General features: G+C 54.1%; 4 protein-coding genes across 4 annotated transcripts; 2 read left to right on the top strand and 2 right to left on the bottom strand.

Annotated features, from left to right (window-relative positions):
• Positions 1–1,023: 1,023 nt before the first annotated feature.
• On the top strand, positions 1,024–5,292 carry CORC01_06152 (GATA zinc finger; the record flags this gene model as incomplete). The annotated part of the gene is made up of 4 exons (XM_022617794.1): positions 1,024–1,189; positions 1,558–1,911; positions 2,015–4,950; positions 5,014–5,292. 4 exons carry the CDS (start codon positions 1,024–1,026, stop codon positions 5,290–5,292), a joined length of 3,735 nt encoding a protein of 1,244 aa, XP_022475680.1.
• A 1,579-nt stretch (positions 5,293–6,871) lies between these two features.
• CORC01_06151 (uncharacterized protein) lies at positions 6,872–8,353 on the bottom strand (the record flags this gene model as incomplete). The annotated part of the gene is made up of 1 exon (XM_022617793.1): positions 6,872–8,353. The coding sequence occupies one exon, from the start codon at positions 8,351–8,353 to the stop codon at positions 6,872–6,874; it is 1,482 nt and encodes a 493-aa protein (XP_022475679.1).
• A 2,744-nt stretch (positions 8,354–11,097) lies between these two features.
• On the bottom strand, positions 11,098–15,023 carry CORC01_06150 (uncharacterized protein; the record flags this gene model as incomplete). Its single annotated transcript, XM_022617792.1, has 5 exons — positions 11,098–12,405; positions 12,930–13,489; positions 13,553–14,393; positions 14,446–14,548; positions 14,608–15,023. 5 exons carry the CDS (start codon positions 15,021–15,023, stop codon positions 11,098–11,100), a joined length of 3,228 nt encoding a protein of 1,075 aa, XP_022475678.1.
• A 1,769-nt stretch (positions 15,024–16,792) lies between these two features.
• On the top strand, positions 16,793–18,007 carry CORC01_06149 (OTU-like cysteine protease; the record flags this gene model as incomplete). Its single annotated transcript, XM_022617791.1, has 1 exon — positions 16,793–18,007. One exon carries the CDS (start codon positions 16,793–16,795, stop codon positions 18,005–18,007), a length of 1,215 nt encoding a protein of 404 aa, XP_022475677.1.
• Positions 18,008–18,324: the final 317 nt, after the last annotated feature.

The raw sequence follows: 18,324 nt of genomic DNA, 5'->3' as shown, positions 1-18,324 counted from the left end.
GGTATCCGTAAGACATAGGCAATGCAATAGAGTGATTCCTACGGAGTACCTTACTCTGTCATGTCTGTACACTGAACGGGGCTCCCCATGGAACGAGCAAAATTCTCGTCAGTCGCAACCATGGGAAAGTGTGGCGGCCCGTTTATTGGTCAACGGACATGTGCCCCAGATACGTATCCTCACCCTTCTCAGAATCTCCCTCCATTCACCGTCCGGTTTGGGCGGAAGAGTGGGGTTTGAGTTCTCCACCTTGGCGGTACCTCACGGGGACCTTACCTTGGGTTGGGTCCTGCCCAAGGAACCCCATAACGGGGGATCGCTTCACTGCACTTTTAGAAATTTAGACTGGCTTCAAGTACCCATTGCGTACTCTGACCCAGGAGGTCCATATGATGACGGAAGAGGTTTCTTGAGGCACACGATTGGCTATGGCATGGCGGGTGCATGCCATTTGCTGCTGGCATTCTTCAGAGGACACTTTTGAGTATTTAGTCTCTAGGCTGGCAATTGGCGCATTCCTACATGAGCAAACCCAAGCCTTACGACTGCCACATTATCGGACAAGGTGGGGGATTTGAGCCTGCCACGCCTTGCCTGTGGCCTGCCTTGTTCCCACGAGACGCCCTGCACCAAAAGTTAAGTTACCTCCCGTCAGCCATGGGCCACGATGCCTTTGACGCTGCAGCATCTTCAACATTCCACCCAAGTCTGCCACGACCGAGAGGTCAGAATACCACGGGTTCAGGGCGGATGGCCGGATCTTGGCCGACCCATTTCGGTTTCTCTCACCCACCTCATCCAGTCGGCCTGATGCTGTCATGCGTAGTATTCGTTTTCTCCCCCCCACCGGCCTTCGCCCCCATCGCTATCACGTGCCCGGTGTAAATATGGTGACGGCCAGACGGACCTTCGAGTATGTAGAAAAAGCAGAACCGAGGAGAAAGAGAAAGAACGGGGATCTGCTGTGTTAGTGTACTACCGCACCGTACAAAGGCGCTTCATGCCGGAGAACACAAGGCCGGCATGCCCTGTCTCGGTGGTCTTTCTCCGGCCGTGGGCGACGCAGGCATGAGAGGCAACCTCGTGTCGCAACAAGACCCCGGGCCAGCGCAGGTAATGTGGGCGATTCCATGGACCCAGGTCGTTACCTCCCCGTCCATCGGGTCGCTACTCAAACGCGCCGAGTCCTGTAAACCCAACCTAGAAGTAGGTACCTAGCATCCCCAGTCCACGCCAGGGCACTGGGCTCCCCAAGAAATGACTGTTCGCTCCTTCGCTCTTGATAATCTTGAATACTGCGTTCAAGGTAAGAAGTACCTCTGCGGCGTAATTAGGTACCTGCCCACCTGCTCTAGGTGCTATAGGCACAGGCCTGTAGAGTGGTAATGTATCTAGCTTGGGTACCTTGACACAACCACCGCTGGCCCGTGGGCCTTCCTGCCCTGCCGCCCCCAATCACGTCGCTCTCCCCCCTCGCCTTTCCGTCCACCACTACGTAAGGTACCATCAACCACCGAGAACGTCCATCAAACTCCATCTTACCTCCCCGCAACAAAGCCAATCTGGGTCCTCCCACGACTGTCTGCTTCTCAACTTCCACAACCTCCGGCCTCCGAATCCACCGACGCCCAATTCTTCGACACGACCCGACATCAACAACCACGACGATCGCCGACGCCGCACTTTACACCAACTTCTACCTCGCCGTCCCCAAGCGACCATCGCGCCACTCGATTTCGCTCGTCACCAACCCCGAAAACCCGACGGTTCAACCCACCTGGCACACGTTCAATAGCCGGTCGCCTACTTTTCCCGCAGTCCATGACGACCCCCGACCAAATTCTTCTGCAATACTTCTGCTGGCCCGAGACAAGACGCCGAGGACTGTGACGCGATATCGCACCCCCGACCGTATGCACCGGTGTCACTATTTAAGCCGGCGCCTCGGGAGAGAAAAGTACAAGTTGGACGGCTGAACCACTAGTTGCGACTCGACATCACTCGACGACTCTAGCACCCCACCGCCATCCACTGATACGAGACGACACGGAACTGGACCACTTTCGACGACAAGGTCCTTTGGACACCGATGCGATCCACATGGAGGCCTTTTACCCACAGCTCACTCCTCAAGAGCTGCAGCGACAGATGTCGCAACAGTCTCAGCAACGCCAGATGCAAGGCCAGGGTCAAGCAGGCGGTCACCCATACCATCAAATGAATGAAGGTCATGGCATGTCCATAATGGGTGGCAACGGCGACTCGCTTGACGACATTATCAACAGTAACAACCATGAACTGCAACGGCGCCGCAGCATACACCAACCATATATGTCCTCGAATCAGAATAACCAGAACGCTGGCGCTGACAGGAGAATGTCCATGATGGAGTTCGGCGCCGATGACAATCAGATGCTTAACTATCCCTTTCAGAATCCGGCCATGAACGGCGAGTTCACAAACATGGCCGGCCAGATGGGCAACGGTATCAATGGTGGCTTAGACAGCGGCATGGCGAACAACGGAGGGATGGGCAGCAGTGTCCCTGGCAACATTTCCATACCAGGATCCATGGATGCGTACTCTGCCCACGACGGACTGCAGATGTCGCCGACAAATGCATTTACCACGTTTTCCCCCGACATGATGAGTTCGATGATGCCTCCGGCATACGCTAATATGGCCATGCCGACCACGTCGAGTATGAACATGTACGGCCAAACATCCATGGCCAACGCTTTCCCGAGCCCTATAAATACCTCCGCCAATGACATGACCATGGACCTGGGAGCCGATGAAACGCCCGGAACAGCACCACAGTCTGCCCTAGACACCCCACCAGATATCGACAATGCAGACAACGAGGCTATGAGTATGGGCCAGCAATACCAACCGCCGGCAGACAACTCGAATAGGACAATGTCGCAAGTTGTCAAATTTGGTTCTGTTTCAAGCGGCCCTCAGACAACTCCATCGACTTTATCCCGCGAGGTGTCAACCAACTCTGGTCAGACTTCCTCGCAATCCCCTAACAATCGATCATCGTCCATGGCAACAAGCCAGACAGCTGCTGCTGCCGCTACCCCTACCGCAACGGCAGAAACTACTCCAGCCATGGGACCTCAGACCCCTCGTGCAGAGTCGAAGGAGAAGAATGTCTACTCAAAGAGTGGCTTCGACATGATGCGGGCGTTGTGGTATGTTGCTACAAGAAAGGATCCCGAGATCCATCTAGGCGCCGTGGATATGTCTTGTGCATTCGTGGTCTGCGATGTATCGCTGAACGACTGCCCTATCATCTACGTCTCTGATAACTTTCAGAACTTGACGGGCTACAGCCGCCATGAAATCGTGGGTCAAAACTGTCGATTCCTACAGGCTCCCGACGCCAAGGTTGAAGCTGGCTCCAAGCGAGAATTTGTGGACGACGCGTCAGTCTACAATCTCAAGAAAAAGATTGCCGAAGGCCGTGAGGTTCAGCAAAGTTTGATCAACTATCGCAAGGGCGGGAAGCCTTTCCTCAACCTTTTGACAATGATTCCGATTCCTTGGGACGATCCTAATGAGGTGCGATTCTTCGTTGGCTTTCAAATCGACCTAGTTGAGTGCCCGGATGCAATCTCCCAGGGCCAGGATTCGGGAGGTGTCAAGGTTAACTACAAACATAGCGACATTGGCCAGTATATTTGGACGCCTCCGACAGCCAATACTGTCGAGCCTGAAAACGGACAGACGCTGGGTGTTGATGATGTGTCTACCCTGCTACAGCAGTTCAATCCCAAGGGAGCAGTGTCTGACTGGCACAAGCAGTCCTGGGATAAGATGCTTCTTGAAAATACCGACGATGTTGTCCATGTCCTATCACTCAAGGGGCTTTTCCTCTACCTTTCACCTTCCTGCAAGAGAGTCCTGGAGTACGACGCGACAGAACTAGTAGGCAACTCCCTTTCGACCGTATGCCACCCCTCCGATATTGTGCCCGTCACCCGTGAACTCAAAGATGCCACGGCGGGCAATTCGGTCAACATTGTCTTTCGCATAAGGCGGAAACAGAGTGGCTACACGTGGTTCGAGAGTCACGGCTCATTATTCTTCGAGCATGGAAAAGGTAGAAAATGCATCATTCTGGTAGGGAGAAAACGACCTGTTTTCGCCTTGAGCCGGCGAGACTTGGAAGCGCACGGGGGCATCGGCGACAGCGAACTATGGACGAAGATCTCGGTATCCGGCATGTTTCTCTTCGTGTCTTCCAACATTCGGTCTTTGCTCGACCTACAGCCAGACACCCTGATAGGCACCAGCATGCAGGAGCTGATGCGCAGGGAAAGTCGTGCCGAATTCGGACGGGCGATCGAAAAGGCAAGAAGAGGCAAAATAGTGACATGCAAACACGAGGTTCATAACAGGAGAGGACAAGTTCTTCAGGCACAAACCATATTGTACCCTGGAGATGCCTCTGATGGCCAGAAACCGACGTTCTTACTTGCACAGACCAAACTGCTGAAAGCGTCGTCGAGGACCATCGCACCGGCGGCTACACCACCTGGAAGCGTCAAGTCGACCTCTCAGCTCAATCAAACTCTACAACTCACACAACAGAATAGCGATCTTACGAAGACCGGCCCATTGTCACTACCGGGTGGTCAAGCGATGCCGGGCTCGCAAGATGCTGCTCTAGCCTCGGATGACAACATTTTCGACGAGCTGCGAACGACCAAGTGCTCTAGCTGGCAGTTCGAGCTGCGGCAGATGGAGAAAGTCAACAGGATCCTTGCCGAAGAACTGGGCGGTCTATTGTCAAACAAGAAGAAGAGGAAGCGGAGAAAGGGAGTGGGCAATGTCGTCCGCGACTGCGCCAACTGCCACACGCGCAATACGCCCGAGTGGCGCCGAGGCCCTAGTGGCCAGAGAGACCTCTGTAATAGCTGCGGGCTACGCTGGGCGAAGCAGGTGAGAAGCGCTGAGCCCTCTGTAGTAGACCGACTGGAGGACAACGATGTTAATCAGGATTAGGTTGGACGGGTTTCGCCGCGCAATTCGTCTCGAGGAGGCGCAAACACAAATGCAGACGCACTCAGTAAGAAGTCAAACTCGCCAATACACTCGTCCCAGCTTCAAAACGAAGTCAAGGCCAATAACAGCACGCCAGCGAGGCTCAGCGACGGTTCATCAGGGAATGGCACGCCTGCTACTTCCGTTTCCGTCTCTAAAAGCCACCAAGGCATGCCCCCTCCGAGTCAACCTCTTCTCGAAGGCGGTAGTAGCGGCGGAATGACTTCCATACGGGAATAATGAGAGAGCGACGACGCTCATGCGCCTTCCACCTTACTCAGAAGTCACATATCATCGTTCCGAACGCCCTTTCTATAGAGATACCATTACACTTTCGTTTCTAAGGGTCTTGTGGTGATAGCCTGGTAATATCTAGTGCCTTGAGGCGGCGCCAACAGGATAACTGATTTTTCCCCGGCGATTTTCTGAAATATTTTAGGACTTGGCTTTACTTTACACGAGGTACACGAGGCGTCTTGGGACGGGGTTCAGAACGCAGATGTTTTTTGTTCGGGTTATTATCAGTCACACGCTCCTACGGCCGGAATTGACGAGCTTGCGATACCACGCCGACATCATTTTGGGTAGATTCGCATCATGAGTTCTACTTCCTTGGCGGGGAAGGACGGCAAAAAGCAGCCGCCCTGCACTACAGTGGTCGGTATCTGGTCTGGGATCTCTTTGCTTAGGAGGTGCCGGTCAATGATGATTTTGCGGAGCGGAATGGGCTAGAAAAGAAGCCATCAAGCATTTATGAGAGGCCGATGCAATCATCGGCCTTGGTGTTAGCCATTTACATGAACGGAATGCAGCTGAATGAAACATACCCCATGAAATTTGTACGATGATTACTTCCTCGAGTCTGTCATAGCACTGATAAGAATTGAAAATATCCGAAGTAAATGCCCGTAACTTTTCCGCAGTTGCCTCAAAATCGTCTCGCATTACAACCACCACCCACTGATGCCTTTTAAATGTCTCTCGAATTGGGCTTGCTGCGGGCGTCTCAGCCCTGTTCAAATGGCCCTGAGATATATTTTGCCCTTCTGGAGAATACATGCCCCTATGCGGTTGGATCAATGATTGGGATGGGGGCCGCTTGTCACTGTCCACCTTCGCTTCATATTGGCCCATGATCTGTATTCTCTAAGCGAATTGTGCTTTTCTCGCATGGCTTGAGATGCGCTTTGAGGCGACAGACGTTAAGCGGTGAAGGAGGGGGCAGACACCTCATGCTCAAGGAATAGGTGACTATACGCACTTGAGCTTATTGTCGAAGATACCTTCCAGGTCACTTGTAGACAGAATGAATTCAGCTAATGGTATGTATGGTAGTGGATGGAAGGCGGGGTTCAAGTCAAGACAACCTACGTCTTCGTAGTTTTGTCAGCGTATAGAATCGTCGCAAAGAGTTCTCACCTTGTTGAATTAAGCTGGTTTGGAAATCTTCCCAGTGGATTGTACAAGACCGCCTATAAAGGCGACCAATGATATACATAACAAGGCACAAGAGAGCAGTCAACTGCAAGAGCGTAGTGTGATCGCGAGAAAACGAGGCATTTGATGCCTCGTATATTCAATTCATCTCATCATCAAAACCTCCCCCCTCTCCATCCCCATTTCCCCAGAGACAGGACCGTCTTTCAGGCCCTGACTCCTCTAGTATACCAATTCCAGTTATCCCCGAGGTGAGAACCGTCTTCCAGGTCCTGACCCCTCCCATACACCGATCCCTACCCCAAGCTGAGCTGTGCTGCCTTTCAGCTGAACACAAGACTACAGTAGATGGCGAAGAGAAAATAAAAAGCTGGCCAATGGCTCAGCGAGAGTAGCCGTTGTAATTACTAGGCTGATTACCCCAAACAGTATTGTACGAATACTTGCCCAAGCTTGCCGAGTAAGAGGACGCTTGAGGATACTGTAAGGGGTAGGCAGGAGTGAAGGCAGGGGTGAGAGTTGGCGGAGACGGAGCCTGGGCACCGAAATAGCCCATGGGACCGGCGGCGAAGGCACCAACTGCGGCCGGAGGAGTCGAGACATCTGAGGGTAGGGCCTGATTCTGCGAGGCGACGGATTTGATGAGGGCTCGGCTGAGCGCGGTGAGCATCTCCGGTTTGAGCTGCTGCGAGAGGGAAGCTGCTACCTCTGCCGCTTTGGTCTCCTCTGCCTTTGTTGATGCCACTTCCGGCGGAGGACTGGGTCGGAGAGTAGGTGCCGGATGAGAGACGATGGCCGGAGGAGGAGGAGCGACACAGGCTGCCTTTTGGGAAGTCCAACAAGGCATGGAGGGCTTGCTCTCGCGCCGGCCTCGCTTCTGGGAGCGAGGGGCCTCGGAGCTGGGGGTGATGCCCTGCTTCCTCGCGTCCATGTCATGCAGGAAATCATCCAAGGCGTGGCATGTCAGACGCCCGTCCCACTCTGGGTTATGCAGGAAAGTCGAATCTCGCCAGATCGAATGGGCGGACTCGGCGAAGTGGTACACCTCCACGACCCAGCCGTTGGCCAAGGCGCTCTGGACGGCAGCGGGAAAGCCTCCAGGCATGTCCCCGTCGAGGTTGCCGTCTCCTGTCGCGAGGATCATGACACCGGGAGTGCCGAGATTGTCGAGGATGGTCTTGCGCATGTGGTGCTGCACGGTCTCGTCCACCCCCTGCTCCTTCATGGCAATTTTGCCGTTGGCGTCGGAGGAGCCCGCAAACGAGGAGCCCTCATTCGCGCGAACCCGCTGGAGGACCTTGGCGGTGTAATCACACGCCTCGGCTTCCTGAAGGTACTTGGGGGTGGACGAGGGGCGGTGTTGACTGGCACCAGTCCGGGAGCCCACGACCACGCCCTCATTAACCTCTCGTCCCCGCTCGAGTATGCCCCGGAATACCGAGAAGGAAAAGACGGAAGGCAGAGGATGGTCCTTGCGCATGCCCAGCAGCTTCTTCAGCGCGTTGTAGTAACTCACGCTGATGTTGCTGCCGTCAGCGTAGATCCAGAGGCCGCGGGAAGACTGCTCTGGGTAGGCCAACTGCTGTTTCTCGTCGTGTGCGCCGAAGCGCTGTTGGGTCCGAGCTGAGAAGGGCAGCTGTGAAGATGGCAGCGGTCTGTTGGCGGTTTGTTTACCAAACAACCGCTCCCCCGCGCAATCCAGGTCGGCAGAGGACCCTGAATTGCGGGAGGAGTCGGTGTGGTAACCAGAGTCTTCAGAGGAGGCCGCCTGAGCTGGCTTCTTATCTCCGGACTCGACCTTGAGCCTTTTGGCCTCGGCCTCGTCAATTAAGAACTTCTGGTACCGCTTATTACTACGCGCCATTGCTTCCGTGATGAATACTGCCGGGAGCAAGGAAAGGGATGGCGAGTTGTTGGTGAGAGTACTCTCGTAAAGAGGTTGGAAACAATGAAGTGATGAAGAATAGACTCTTTCCGTGGGAAGAGTTGTTGTAGAAGAAGCAGTCTCCTGGATTTGCAGAGTCTTGAAGATCTTGCTAAAGTCGCCTAATGAAGTTGATTTTTGATCAAGAAGATGTGAAGGTTCTGCTGAATGGCGAGACTGCGGAGAGTAGATTGAGAAATCCATCTTGGCGGTAGTTCCTCTTCTTCATATAGGAGAAAGCTTAGGAAATGACGAGACCCTTGTGGTGTCTCCGAGCAGGATGTTCTGGTTCTGATGCTTGTGGTGTCAATCGAGATACCGGGGTTCTATGAACCTTGTGATGAATGTGAACAAAGTGGGCCAGACGGGTGCTCCCGGGGCCACTGCTGTGTGCTACGTGATGAGATTGGTCATGGAGAAATTGAGTTGGGAGGTTAGAATGGTTGCGACCGTTGCGGCCGTTGCGGCCGTTGTGGCCGTCCGTCGATACTGTTCGTGAAGTCAAGGTCTAATGTGACGGACCCTGAAGGCTGCTCCTAGATTTCGAGGGTGTAGAGAGAACTGGCGAGGCGCCGTTCGCTACAGACTTTGTTTCTGGCTGGGTATACCGAGTAATTTTCTGTTCAGGATTTGCAGTAACCGGATGCCTTGACCAGCCAGGTTGCTGAGAGAAGGGTAGAGAAGGGTTTCGATCGTGTACCCGGGAAATGGCAAGGCTCAGTTGCCGATGGTCTTCGGTACTGGCCTGGTGTCCCGGCAACGGTCAACTAGCGTCCTACCGTTGCCAGCTTCTTAACGAGTAAGGTTGCTGAGAGGGAAATAGAGAAGAGTTTCGTTCGTGGACCGAAGAGTAGCGAGGCTCAGTTGTCGATAGCCTTCAATTCCAGGAATTTGCAGCTACCGGGTATCTTAAAACCAGCAAGGTTATTCAGAGAAAGATAGAGAAGGCTTTCGTCGGGTACCTGGGGAGTTGAATAGTCTTTCTGAAGTTGAACCAACGCCTACGCCACCCAAAATGGACGCAGTAGGATGTATGCAAGAAACACCGGGAGAACCGTGGACGGCCCAAAGTGAGAGAGGCAGCACAGGACAACACGGTGCAAACAAAAAGCAAAAATTTGAAAAAAAACTCAACGACCAAGATGACTCGAAGAATACTCGGACTTGATAGAAAGACGACGCCACAAACGAAATGCGCTGGATAGTCGACAGAATGTGGCAACCCGGAAGGACGGACGAAAAGAAGACCAAAGTGGAGGACAAGAGGGCTCAAAGTCCAGCCCAGAAAGGGAACGGTCGTGTGAGTGTCGTCGGTTTTCTCGGGGTGGAAGAGGGTGAGATTTACGTATTCGCGGGTGAGAGGTGAAGTTGAAGATGAGAGGTGTAGAGGGGTTCATGGAAAAGAATGAGAGAACGAGAGGAAGAAGAGGTGAAGTCGGACGAGTCGAGAACGTCAGCGAATCAGTTTAGCCGCCATGAGGCTCAATTAGCGTGCTGCGCTGCATGTTTTGCCCCCCAATCGTTCACCCAAAGGAAAGGGTCCGATCTCTGTGAAAGTGGGCAGCACGGGCACAAACATCCGTCGAGTCGGAGGGGAGCTTAGGTACTTAATCTACCGCTAACATCTAGTGCTCGTAAATAGATTGAAAAAGTCCCAATTCCAAGCACTTGAGAGTTTCAAAACCGGAAGTTAAATCATGCCCGTCATATAATGATCTTTAGCGTTTATTTGACAAAGTTGACAATTGCTAACGCTGCGATATGGTCAAAAATACGAAGACTGGCTGGTAAGGAACTTGATCAAGATTGAATAGTAGGTAGAGTCACACCATCGGCCGGCACATGACTAGCGGGGCGGGGGGCGAAGCAGATCTGCGCGCCAGTCCCGGCTCGGGCTGGCACTCTGGCACTCTGGCACTCTGGCGCTCTGGCGCTCTGGCGCTCTGGCGCTCTGGCTGCTGATTTTCTGGGTGAATGTGGGGGCCAAGGGTCCTGAGGTTCAAAAAAAATGTCAAAAAGCGAAAGTTTGACCCGAAGGAACTCGGCCGGGCCGCTCCTCGACAGGTACAGCCGGGCAGTCACCCACAGACCATATTCTCCCAGTCACCTTTGTTCCTTTCATCTCTCACAATGTCTCACTCATCCAATGGCGTCGAATTTTTGGGGGCGCACGGTAATGGAGACATGGGGAGCTTTGGGTTCAGCTTGATGCTGATGGATCTTGTGAGCCATCAGGATTGAGCCGCCGATTACCTTGTTGGATCATGGCCGACATACTCGATTCGATATGTAGAGACACTGATACCATCAAACGGTTGAGGGGAATGAGAGATATCTGTTTGCAGATGAAAAACGCCCCTTGCAGAGGTTGATACTTAATGAGGGTCACAATGGTGAACACGGTTGCAAAGAACAAGTGCCCCGATACGACATATCCCATCTCAATTGTGCGGGTTAGGAGAACAGGCATCACGAATGCTCTAATGTCGATAATTTTGATACAGGGAGCTATTTGTTCCCTCAAACTCCAAAGCCAATAGGTATCACAGCAGTCCAACCCGCCGAAACTCCGCTCCCTTCTACCCAGGAGAGCCTCCATATCCAAGGCTCTCGATGAACCTACAAACGAAGAAGGACGAAGTAGGATGATGTTATTAGAATACACTTGATAATGTCGCTCCCCATCAGTGGGCAGGCTTGGGCGTGCGCAGACTGGAATGGACAAAGTAAATATCTTCCAGGTAGTTAGCTCGCTTGGCCTCATCGGCTCGTTCCTCCTCTTCCTCCATCTCCTTTCTGGTCTTCTTGCGGTGAGCGGCGCGCTGCTCCTTCATGAGGCGATCGTGCTCATCCAAGTCACCGTCGTCGCGCATGCGACTGGTCTCGTGGGCATGCGCCTCGACGTAGCGGACCAAGGAATCGGCGGCCCAGTCGCGCAGCTCATCACCCGTCTTGGCCTTGGCGGGTTCGGTGACCTTGTCGATGGCCATCTTGACCTTCAATTCCTTTTGCTTGGCGAAGGCAAAGGGCTTGGCGCGGGAAGTGCGTTGGACCAGCCATTCTGGGTTGCTCTTAGCAAGGTAGGCGAGGCTGTGGCCCGAGTTGGCGTTGTCCGGGGCGAGGCCGTGTTCGGGGCGGGCGAGGGGCGGTGAGGAGTAGAAAAAGATTCTGCCGTTCTCGTCCCTGTTGTACTGGCTGCGCACCTCTTCTGGAATCTGGTCGTTGAGGGGGTCAGCCAGGGTGAAAACCTCGGGAGGCCTGGGAGGGTTGTAGGCATTGGCCGGCTGCATGGTATTGGGCGTGTTGGCCATGGGGGTGCGGGCTGCAGCGGGATGAGGCTGCATTTGATGATGGTTGTAGGTCGGGCCGCTCATGGGATTTGCTGGCATCATTTGTGGATGCATTTGGTGGTGGCCGTGCTGTTGGTGGTGCTGTGGGACGGGCGCTTGGGCCTGATGGTGCTGGTGCGGGAGCTGGTGGTGCTGCTGGAACTGGGGCGCCGGAGGAGGAGGTTGGTGGTGGTGGTGCTGCTGCTGTGGGTGCATGTGCTGCTGCTGTGGGTGGGAATGGTGCTGCGGGTGTTGTGAGTGCTGCTGGTGATGCTGTGGGTGCTGTTGTTGTTGCTGGTGCGGGTGCGGGTGCTGGTGCTGGTGCTGGAACGGGCTTGGCGCGAATCCCTGCTGCTGGTACATGGGGCGGATAGGCTGTTGCGGAGAGTGAGACGGCTGGTGAGGAATTTGGGGTAGAGGCACTGGCGTTTGATGGCCCACCGCGACTGGCGATGCCGAAGCATGCTGAGGCGTGTACTGCTGAGCATACATCGCTGGCGAAGGAGACGGCGCAGCTCCCATTCCGTGGCCGTAAGGCGTAGGCGGATTACCCATCGACATGTCGCTGGGCGTCTGGCGCATCGCCTGGAGGACTGAAGGGCGTCGCACAGGCTCCTGGGTCATGGGCGGCGGCGATGGCGTGGGCTCAGGTGGAGGAGATTCCTGTATGACCCAAGTGAAGTTTGTCAGTGGTGCGAACCCAAGGAAGGTAAGGTGAAGAACAAGGTAGGCGTAGGCTGTAAAATAAAAATAAAAGCTAACGTGGAACGAGCGGAAGTGAGGGTGAATATGAGTGAGTACGACAGCGTGAAGGTGAAGGTGATGATGAGGGTGAGGGTGAGGGTGAGGTTGAGAGTTAGAGATGGGGGCACAAATTTCAAATTTCTGCTTAAGCATGTTTGATACGGGTTACAGGGTGCTGTTACCCCCTTACGCGTCGCTCCCTTTATCTGCCTGCACTGCACTGCATAACCGAAAGGGACGACAAGAGGGTGTGGTGCTGTTGGAGGGTTGGCAATTTGTCCATTCACCTCCTTCATCCAGGAGGTGGCACGGTAAGGCTGTGTGGCATTCGTGCAGGTATTCGTGCAAGAGACACACCGGTGGTGACGGCAAGGGCCATGATGCCAGACCCAAACGAAAGAGATGGCAGTAGGGAAAACGGAATGAATCTCGTCAGAACTTACGTTTGATTCTCGAGGACGCCGATGCACGGCACCAATAATGGGCGGTGCGTTTGCAGCACCCCAGGTCGGCTTCGGTAGCTCATCCGTTTCCTTCGCATCCGCCTGCAGGAGGTGTTTGATGGGGCTGGGCACCTTCTTGAGCCGCCGCGGTTGATCAAATAGCTTCATTTCGTAGTCCCTCTCGCGGACTTCGTCGGGCACACAGCTGGTCCACGTCTTGATCTTGTTGAATTTACAAGTCGCCTCGTTGTACCGAGACTCGCACACGTACACCTCCTTGTCCGCTGGTAGCGTACGCGGCCGACCTTTATTGAAGCGCGTAACGAACATGACAAAGCATCGATCAAGCACCTCTTCAATCTGGTGGTCTCGATACTGGCCTGTCTTTGCCACCTCATTCTCGAAGAAATGCTTCTCAAACCTGTGTACTGTCTGCTCGGGACGATAATACCAGCAAGCGTTGATCCATCTTTGTCCAGCTCGGTCTTGCCAGGTTCGGAAGATTTGCGCAACAATGGGCTTAGCCATGTCATTGACATTGCGGATATGCACCCAGTCGCCTTCGCGCGAACAATTAGCCTCAGGCCAATGTCATCGTTGGAGATACCGAGTAGAAGACTTACCGACTCGCCATGCCTGGCCATTGTGCTGAATTTCCGAAAGTGGCAGCTTGCCATCCTCGTCGCGGAATTCGTCATCCGGCCTGGACTTTTCCTGCGCAACTAGCTCACGCGCTTGCTTCTGCAGCTCGGCGGCAGCTTCGTAAATGTCACTGGCCTCTTCATTGTACTCCTTTGCGTTGTTGAACATGAGATCAATATCCTTGAGCGCATCGTCAACAGTGGAGTATTTCTTCCTCTTAGCATTCCTCTTGATGTTGTCGAGCGCAATGGGATTGGTGATGACCTGATAGTAATCCGGGTTTGCAAGCTTATCGGGCAGCTTCTCAAAGGGACCAATGAGCAAGTCACCGTCGTCTGACTGAAACTTGCGTAGGCCCTTGATAACGTTGTGAATGCGTGCTTCGAGTGGTGTCAAGACTTTGGGAGGGCGACCACGCTTCTTATGTTCGTCTTCCTCCCGGGCCTCCTCAAGCTGGCGCTTGGTGAGCGAAGTCCGGCCACGTCTTCTGCTTCGTCGACGTTTCCCGTCATCGTCGGATTCATCCTCTTCTTCTTCCTCTTCCTCCTCCTCCTCTCCTTCGTCCTCTTCAGATTCAGCTTCCGGTGACGAATCTTCCGCGGGCGGAAGCTCGCCTAGATCTGGAAGCTCAGCTTCTTCAGACTTGACGGTGCCTTTGGCAACAAGTTTCTGTAGCTCCTTCTTGAAAAGGTCTCGGATAACAGTGGCGCTCTTAAAGATGGCCGAGGAAGGCCGGTTATACACTTGCGCATTGTGGCAAATTTGTGCAAGATCGCGAACGAACTCGGGGAAATCTGTATACAGCTTTTTTTGAATCTTGTGCTGCTTGGTGTCAGTCTCGTATCAAGAGGCTCCGCAGCTAGGCAGGACATACGCGAATGGTGCTGAAGGCGATTGGGTTCTCAATGATTTCGAAATAGTCGGGCAGTTGACGCTTGTTCGGGATGCGTTGGAAACTAGCCGCCCACCATTCACCGCTATAATGACAAGTGATTAGCAAGGAGATGCGCATAGCATGCGTCTGATCGAAACGTACTCTTCGTCCTTGTAGTTGCTGACGGTTGAGCTAATGGTTTGGATGACATCCAAGAGGTCGCCAGGCTCGGATTCCACAGGGGATGCGGCACCGTCATCGGGGTCTCCATCTGCATCAGCCTCTGCGTCGACTTCACCATCTGCATCTGCGTCTGCATCTGCATCTGCATCGGCGTCGGCGTCAGCGTCGCCGTCTGCATCCGCTTCACCGTCCGCGTCAGCTTCGGCGTCGGCGTCGGCGTCAGCACCCGCGTCGATATCCATTTTGTCAGTGGGAGGTGGTTTTGCAGTGACAGCAGGTTCGGTTTGCTTGGTGTCGGCGGTGTTGGCGACAGGTGCGTCGGTCATTTCGACATCGTTGGTGACCTTGGCCTCGATGGACTCGCGCACTTCAGGCGCGTCGCTGCGCGTCGCCATGGTTTCCTCCACCTCTTCGGATCGCAAACGAGGCAGCTAAAGGTTCCTTCACTTGGGACAATTGAAGGTACAAGGGGTCAAGGGAGACACTGGGCCCTCGGAATTAGCGGGCTCGAGTGAGAGAAGAGGTCGAGGGCTTGCGTCGCAAAGGTGGATTTTCCAAGGACGGCGTCCTTCGGAGCTGAGGAATTGAAGGTTTGCGAAAGCAGTGAGACGGGAGCTGTCCGGGGTCCTACGGGTACAAGTGGTGCTGAGAGGGGATGTTAGCAAGGAAGCAGCCCGGGGCCGGTTCTGCCTTTCCCGGCTCCACCTCGGCTAACTGGCACATTGACGACGGGCGATTGGACGACCAGGAGTCGGCTTGTGTCAGCGGCTTCCCGGGTTTTGTACTAATAGGATAGGTACTACGTAGTACGTGTTGAAGGACATTTCGAGCTTGACAACAGCAGAGGAGGAACTCAACTTTGCCTATCCGTACCTCCCTACATTGCCAACGTCTTCAAACGCCTTCTTCTATGGTTTGAGAGAGAAGCGCAAGAAAGACACATTGGCTCATTTGCATAATTTTCTGTGTCAAAGCGATTGAGTCTTCCCCTTGAACTTATCCCCCGGCTCTGCTCACCATCTTCATGGTACAAAGCCTCTGGTCCTACATCGAGATTCGTTGTATGGTCCCTCTCAGACGTAGCGCTGCGATACCCCGGATCTCACGTCTCAAAGGGACCATTTCGTATACTATTTCGGGTGAGTTGCTGGCCACTTCATGTTGGAGACATGCTACAGCTAGCTGTCTACGTTGACACTCCTGACGGCTCGCGGCAAGCTGCTATGGAGCTGTGGGCTACCGACCTCACAGGCATGTGAATAGAAACCCAACGCGGAAGACAAAGTGGGCGACTACGACGTAGAACCATGAAGTCATTGTCACTGCAGCACTGGAACAGGACACAGCAGCTCGGCGTTTATTGGAGTAGTTCTCCACTCGGAGCTTGGAAGCGATTGAAGAAAGCACAATGCCACAAACTCCAATCCCAGCACCAGCACAGTTACGACGCCATCCTTTGTTTCTCGACTAGGACAAGCTGATGCCCTACCGAGCGTACATTAGTCTGACCTAGCCATCTTAGGTCGAAAACGTCCAGCAGTCAAAACGCTCAAACTCGGTTTTCAGTCCTCCCCGTTCCAAACATCAAACGACCAGTCAAAGGCAGCTTTCTACAGCTACTTAATAAGCGGAGAAGCTTCTAGTGCATCCGAACTATCAGCGACAGTTGTTCTCCCCTACGTGTGACACTACCTACTGCCACCGCTCTATGTCAACCCCGTCGTCTTGGATCCAACCAACATCGCTGCAGAAGCACTTCTCCCGCTTCCTTCGCCGAGGACCTCACCCGAGTTCTCTCACGTCGGACGACGCTACATAGCTAGCTAACCTGACTAGAACGTGGAGTTAAATCGCCCAACTGAAAGCGCATACATACGTCTCACCTCCAAGTCCCTAAGCAACTGAGTCTCCAGAAAGAGAACCCGCAGTTGGATTCCATGCGATAAGATAAACCCCTCCGTTCGACCCCGCCATCTACAGCTCGTTGGCCATTACTTGTCCATCTGCATCGGTCCCCGGCCCAGATCGTCTGTTCATAGTCCCTATTCCATTTTGATTTGGAACCTGTGCGGCATTGCACTGTCAGACATCTCGACTTGCGATCCTAACTTTGGCCGCATAACCATAGTCCAATAGACCTTCAGCAAAGCACAGTCATATCACGATGAGGGCCAGATATAAGGGTCCGGGAGGCACAGGCGTTGTCTCCCTCGAGGACACTGCCACGGTCCAAGACCTCTTCAATGAGATCAAGGACAAGACGGGCATCGCCGAATTCAGTCTCAAGTACGGCTGGCCTCTCCAGACCCTAACCCTCGAGCAGAAGGATGCCAACGCCAAGGACTTGGGCCTCAATGGACAGTCATTCAGCATCGAGCCAGCCCAACATCGTGCAATTACACCCCCGCCTGTCGCTCCGGCAGCTCGAGCTCCCGAAGCAAGCGGCCCAGCGTCCAAGAAGCCCCGCTTCGACTCCGATGCCGACCCGACCCCTTCGGAAATTAGCATCCCGTGGCCGGAGCGGGAGTCGACTTTGCGTGAGTCTGCCACTCCCATTCTCAACTGCACCTCATCTGACCAAATCTCAGTTCTCCGAGTGATGCCTGATGACAACAGCTGTCTCTTTACCGCATTTGGAGGGGCTATCCCAGGCAAGCAGATGGAAGCCAAGGAGCTCCGCAAGATGGTGGCAGATTACATACGCCAGCACCCAGACGATTACCCTGAGGCTGTCCTCGACATGCCGGTAGAGAAGTACATCCGCACCATCCAGGATCCCGAACGCTGGGGCGGCGCCATTGAGCTGGGCATCTTCTCGGACCTCTTCGACCTTGAAGTCGTCGCCTTTGACGTCAAGTCCCAGAACCCGCTCCGCTTCGGCGAGAACAAGGACTCGCGCTGCATCCTCGTCTACTCGGGCATCCACTACGACCGCATCGCCTGCAGCCCCTCTGAGCCGCCCTACACTCACTCCGACCTCCCGCCCGAGCTCGACCGCACGAACTGGAGCACCTCTGACGACGAGATCCTCAACAAGACGCGCGAGCTCATTCGCAAGCTGCACGAGATGCACTACTTCACGGATACCACTGAGTTCCTGCTGCGGTGCACCGTGCATGGATGCGACTGGTTGGGCAACGGCCAAAAGGAAGCAAACAAGCACGCCAAGGCGACGGGACACATGGGATTCAGCGAGATCAAAGACGAACCGGCGGGTACTTTGGGCGGACCTCCGGGTGCCGCCGCTACCTTTGGTGATAATGCGCTGCGCAAGTGTGATGCTCCTGGGTGTGAATGGCTGGGTAGTGGTACGGTCGAGGCCAGGATTCACGGGAGCGAGACGGGACACACATCCATGACTGAGATCCCAGACTTTTGATGGAAGCGATTATGATGCATGGCGGTGCGGAGTTGTGAAACAGTAATCGAGGACCGGGGAACTGGGAGTTCGGTTGTATTTTACCAAGAATTTACAATGGGAGTAGGGACTGAGTGTCACAGCTTCAGGATGGTTTGGTATCTCACGAGCAAGTTGAGCTCATATAATGACTGAACGACTTCAAGATCTGATCACTACGCTTGCTCAACCTCATTCAACTCCAAGTCAAGCCTGGCTTCGTAACCCTCATCCAATCGCTCGCGACGGAATATAGAGAAGCTGAAGAGAAATCCAAGGAGTAAAAGAAAACATAACAG

The sequence above is a fragment of the Colletotrichum orchidophilum genome (genome assembly GCF_001831195.1).
Source record: "Colletotrichum orchidophilum strain IMI 309357 chromosome Unknown Scaffold_45.1, whole genome shotgun sequence".
Lineage (NCBI taxonomy): Eukaryota > Fungi > Ascomycota > Sordariomycetes > Glomerellales > Glomerellaceae > Colletotrichum > Colletotrichum orchidophilum.
This window is presented reverse-complemented; position numbering and strand designations above follow the sequence as displayed.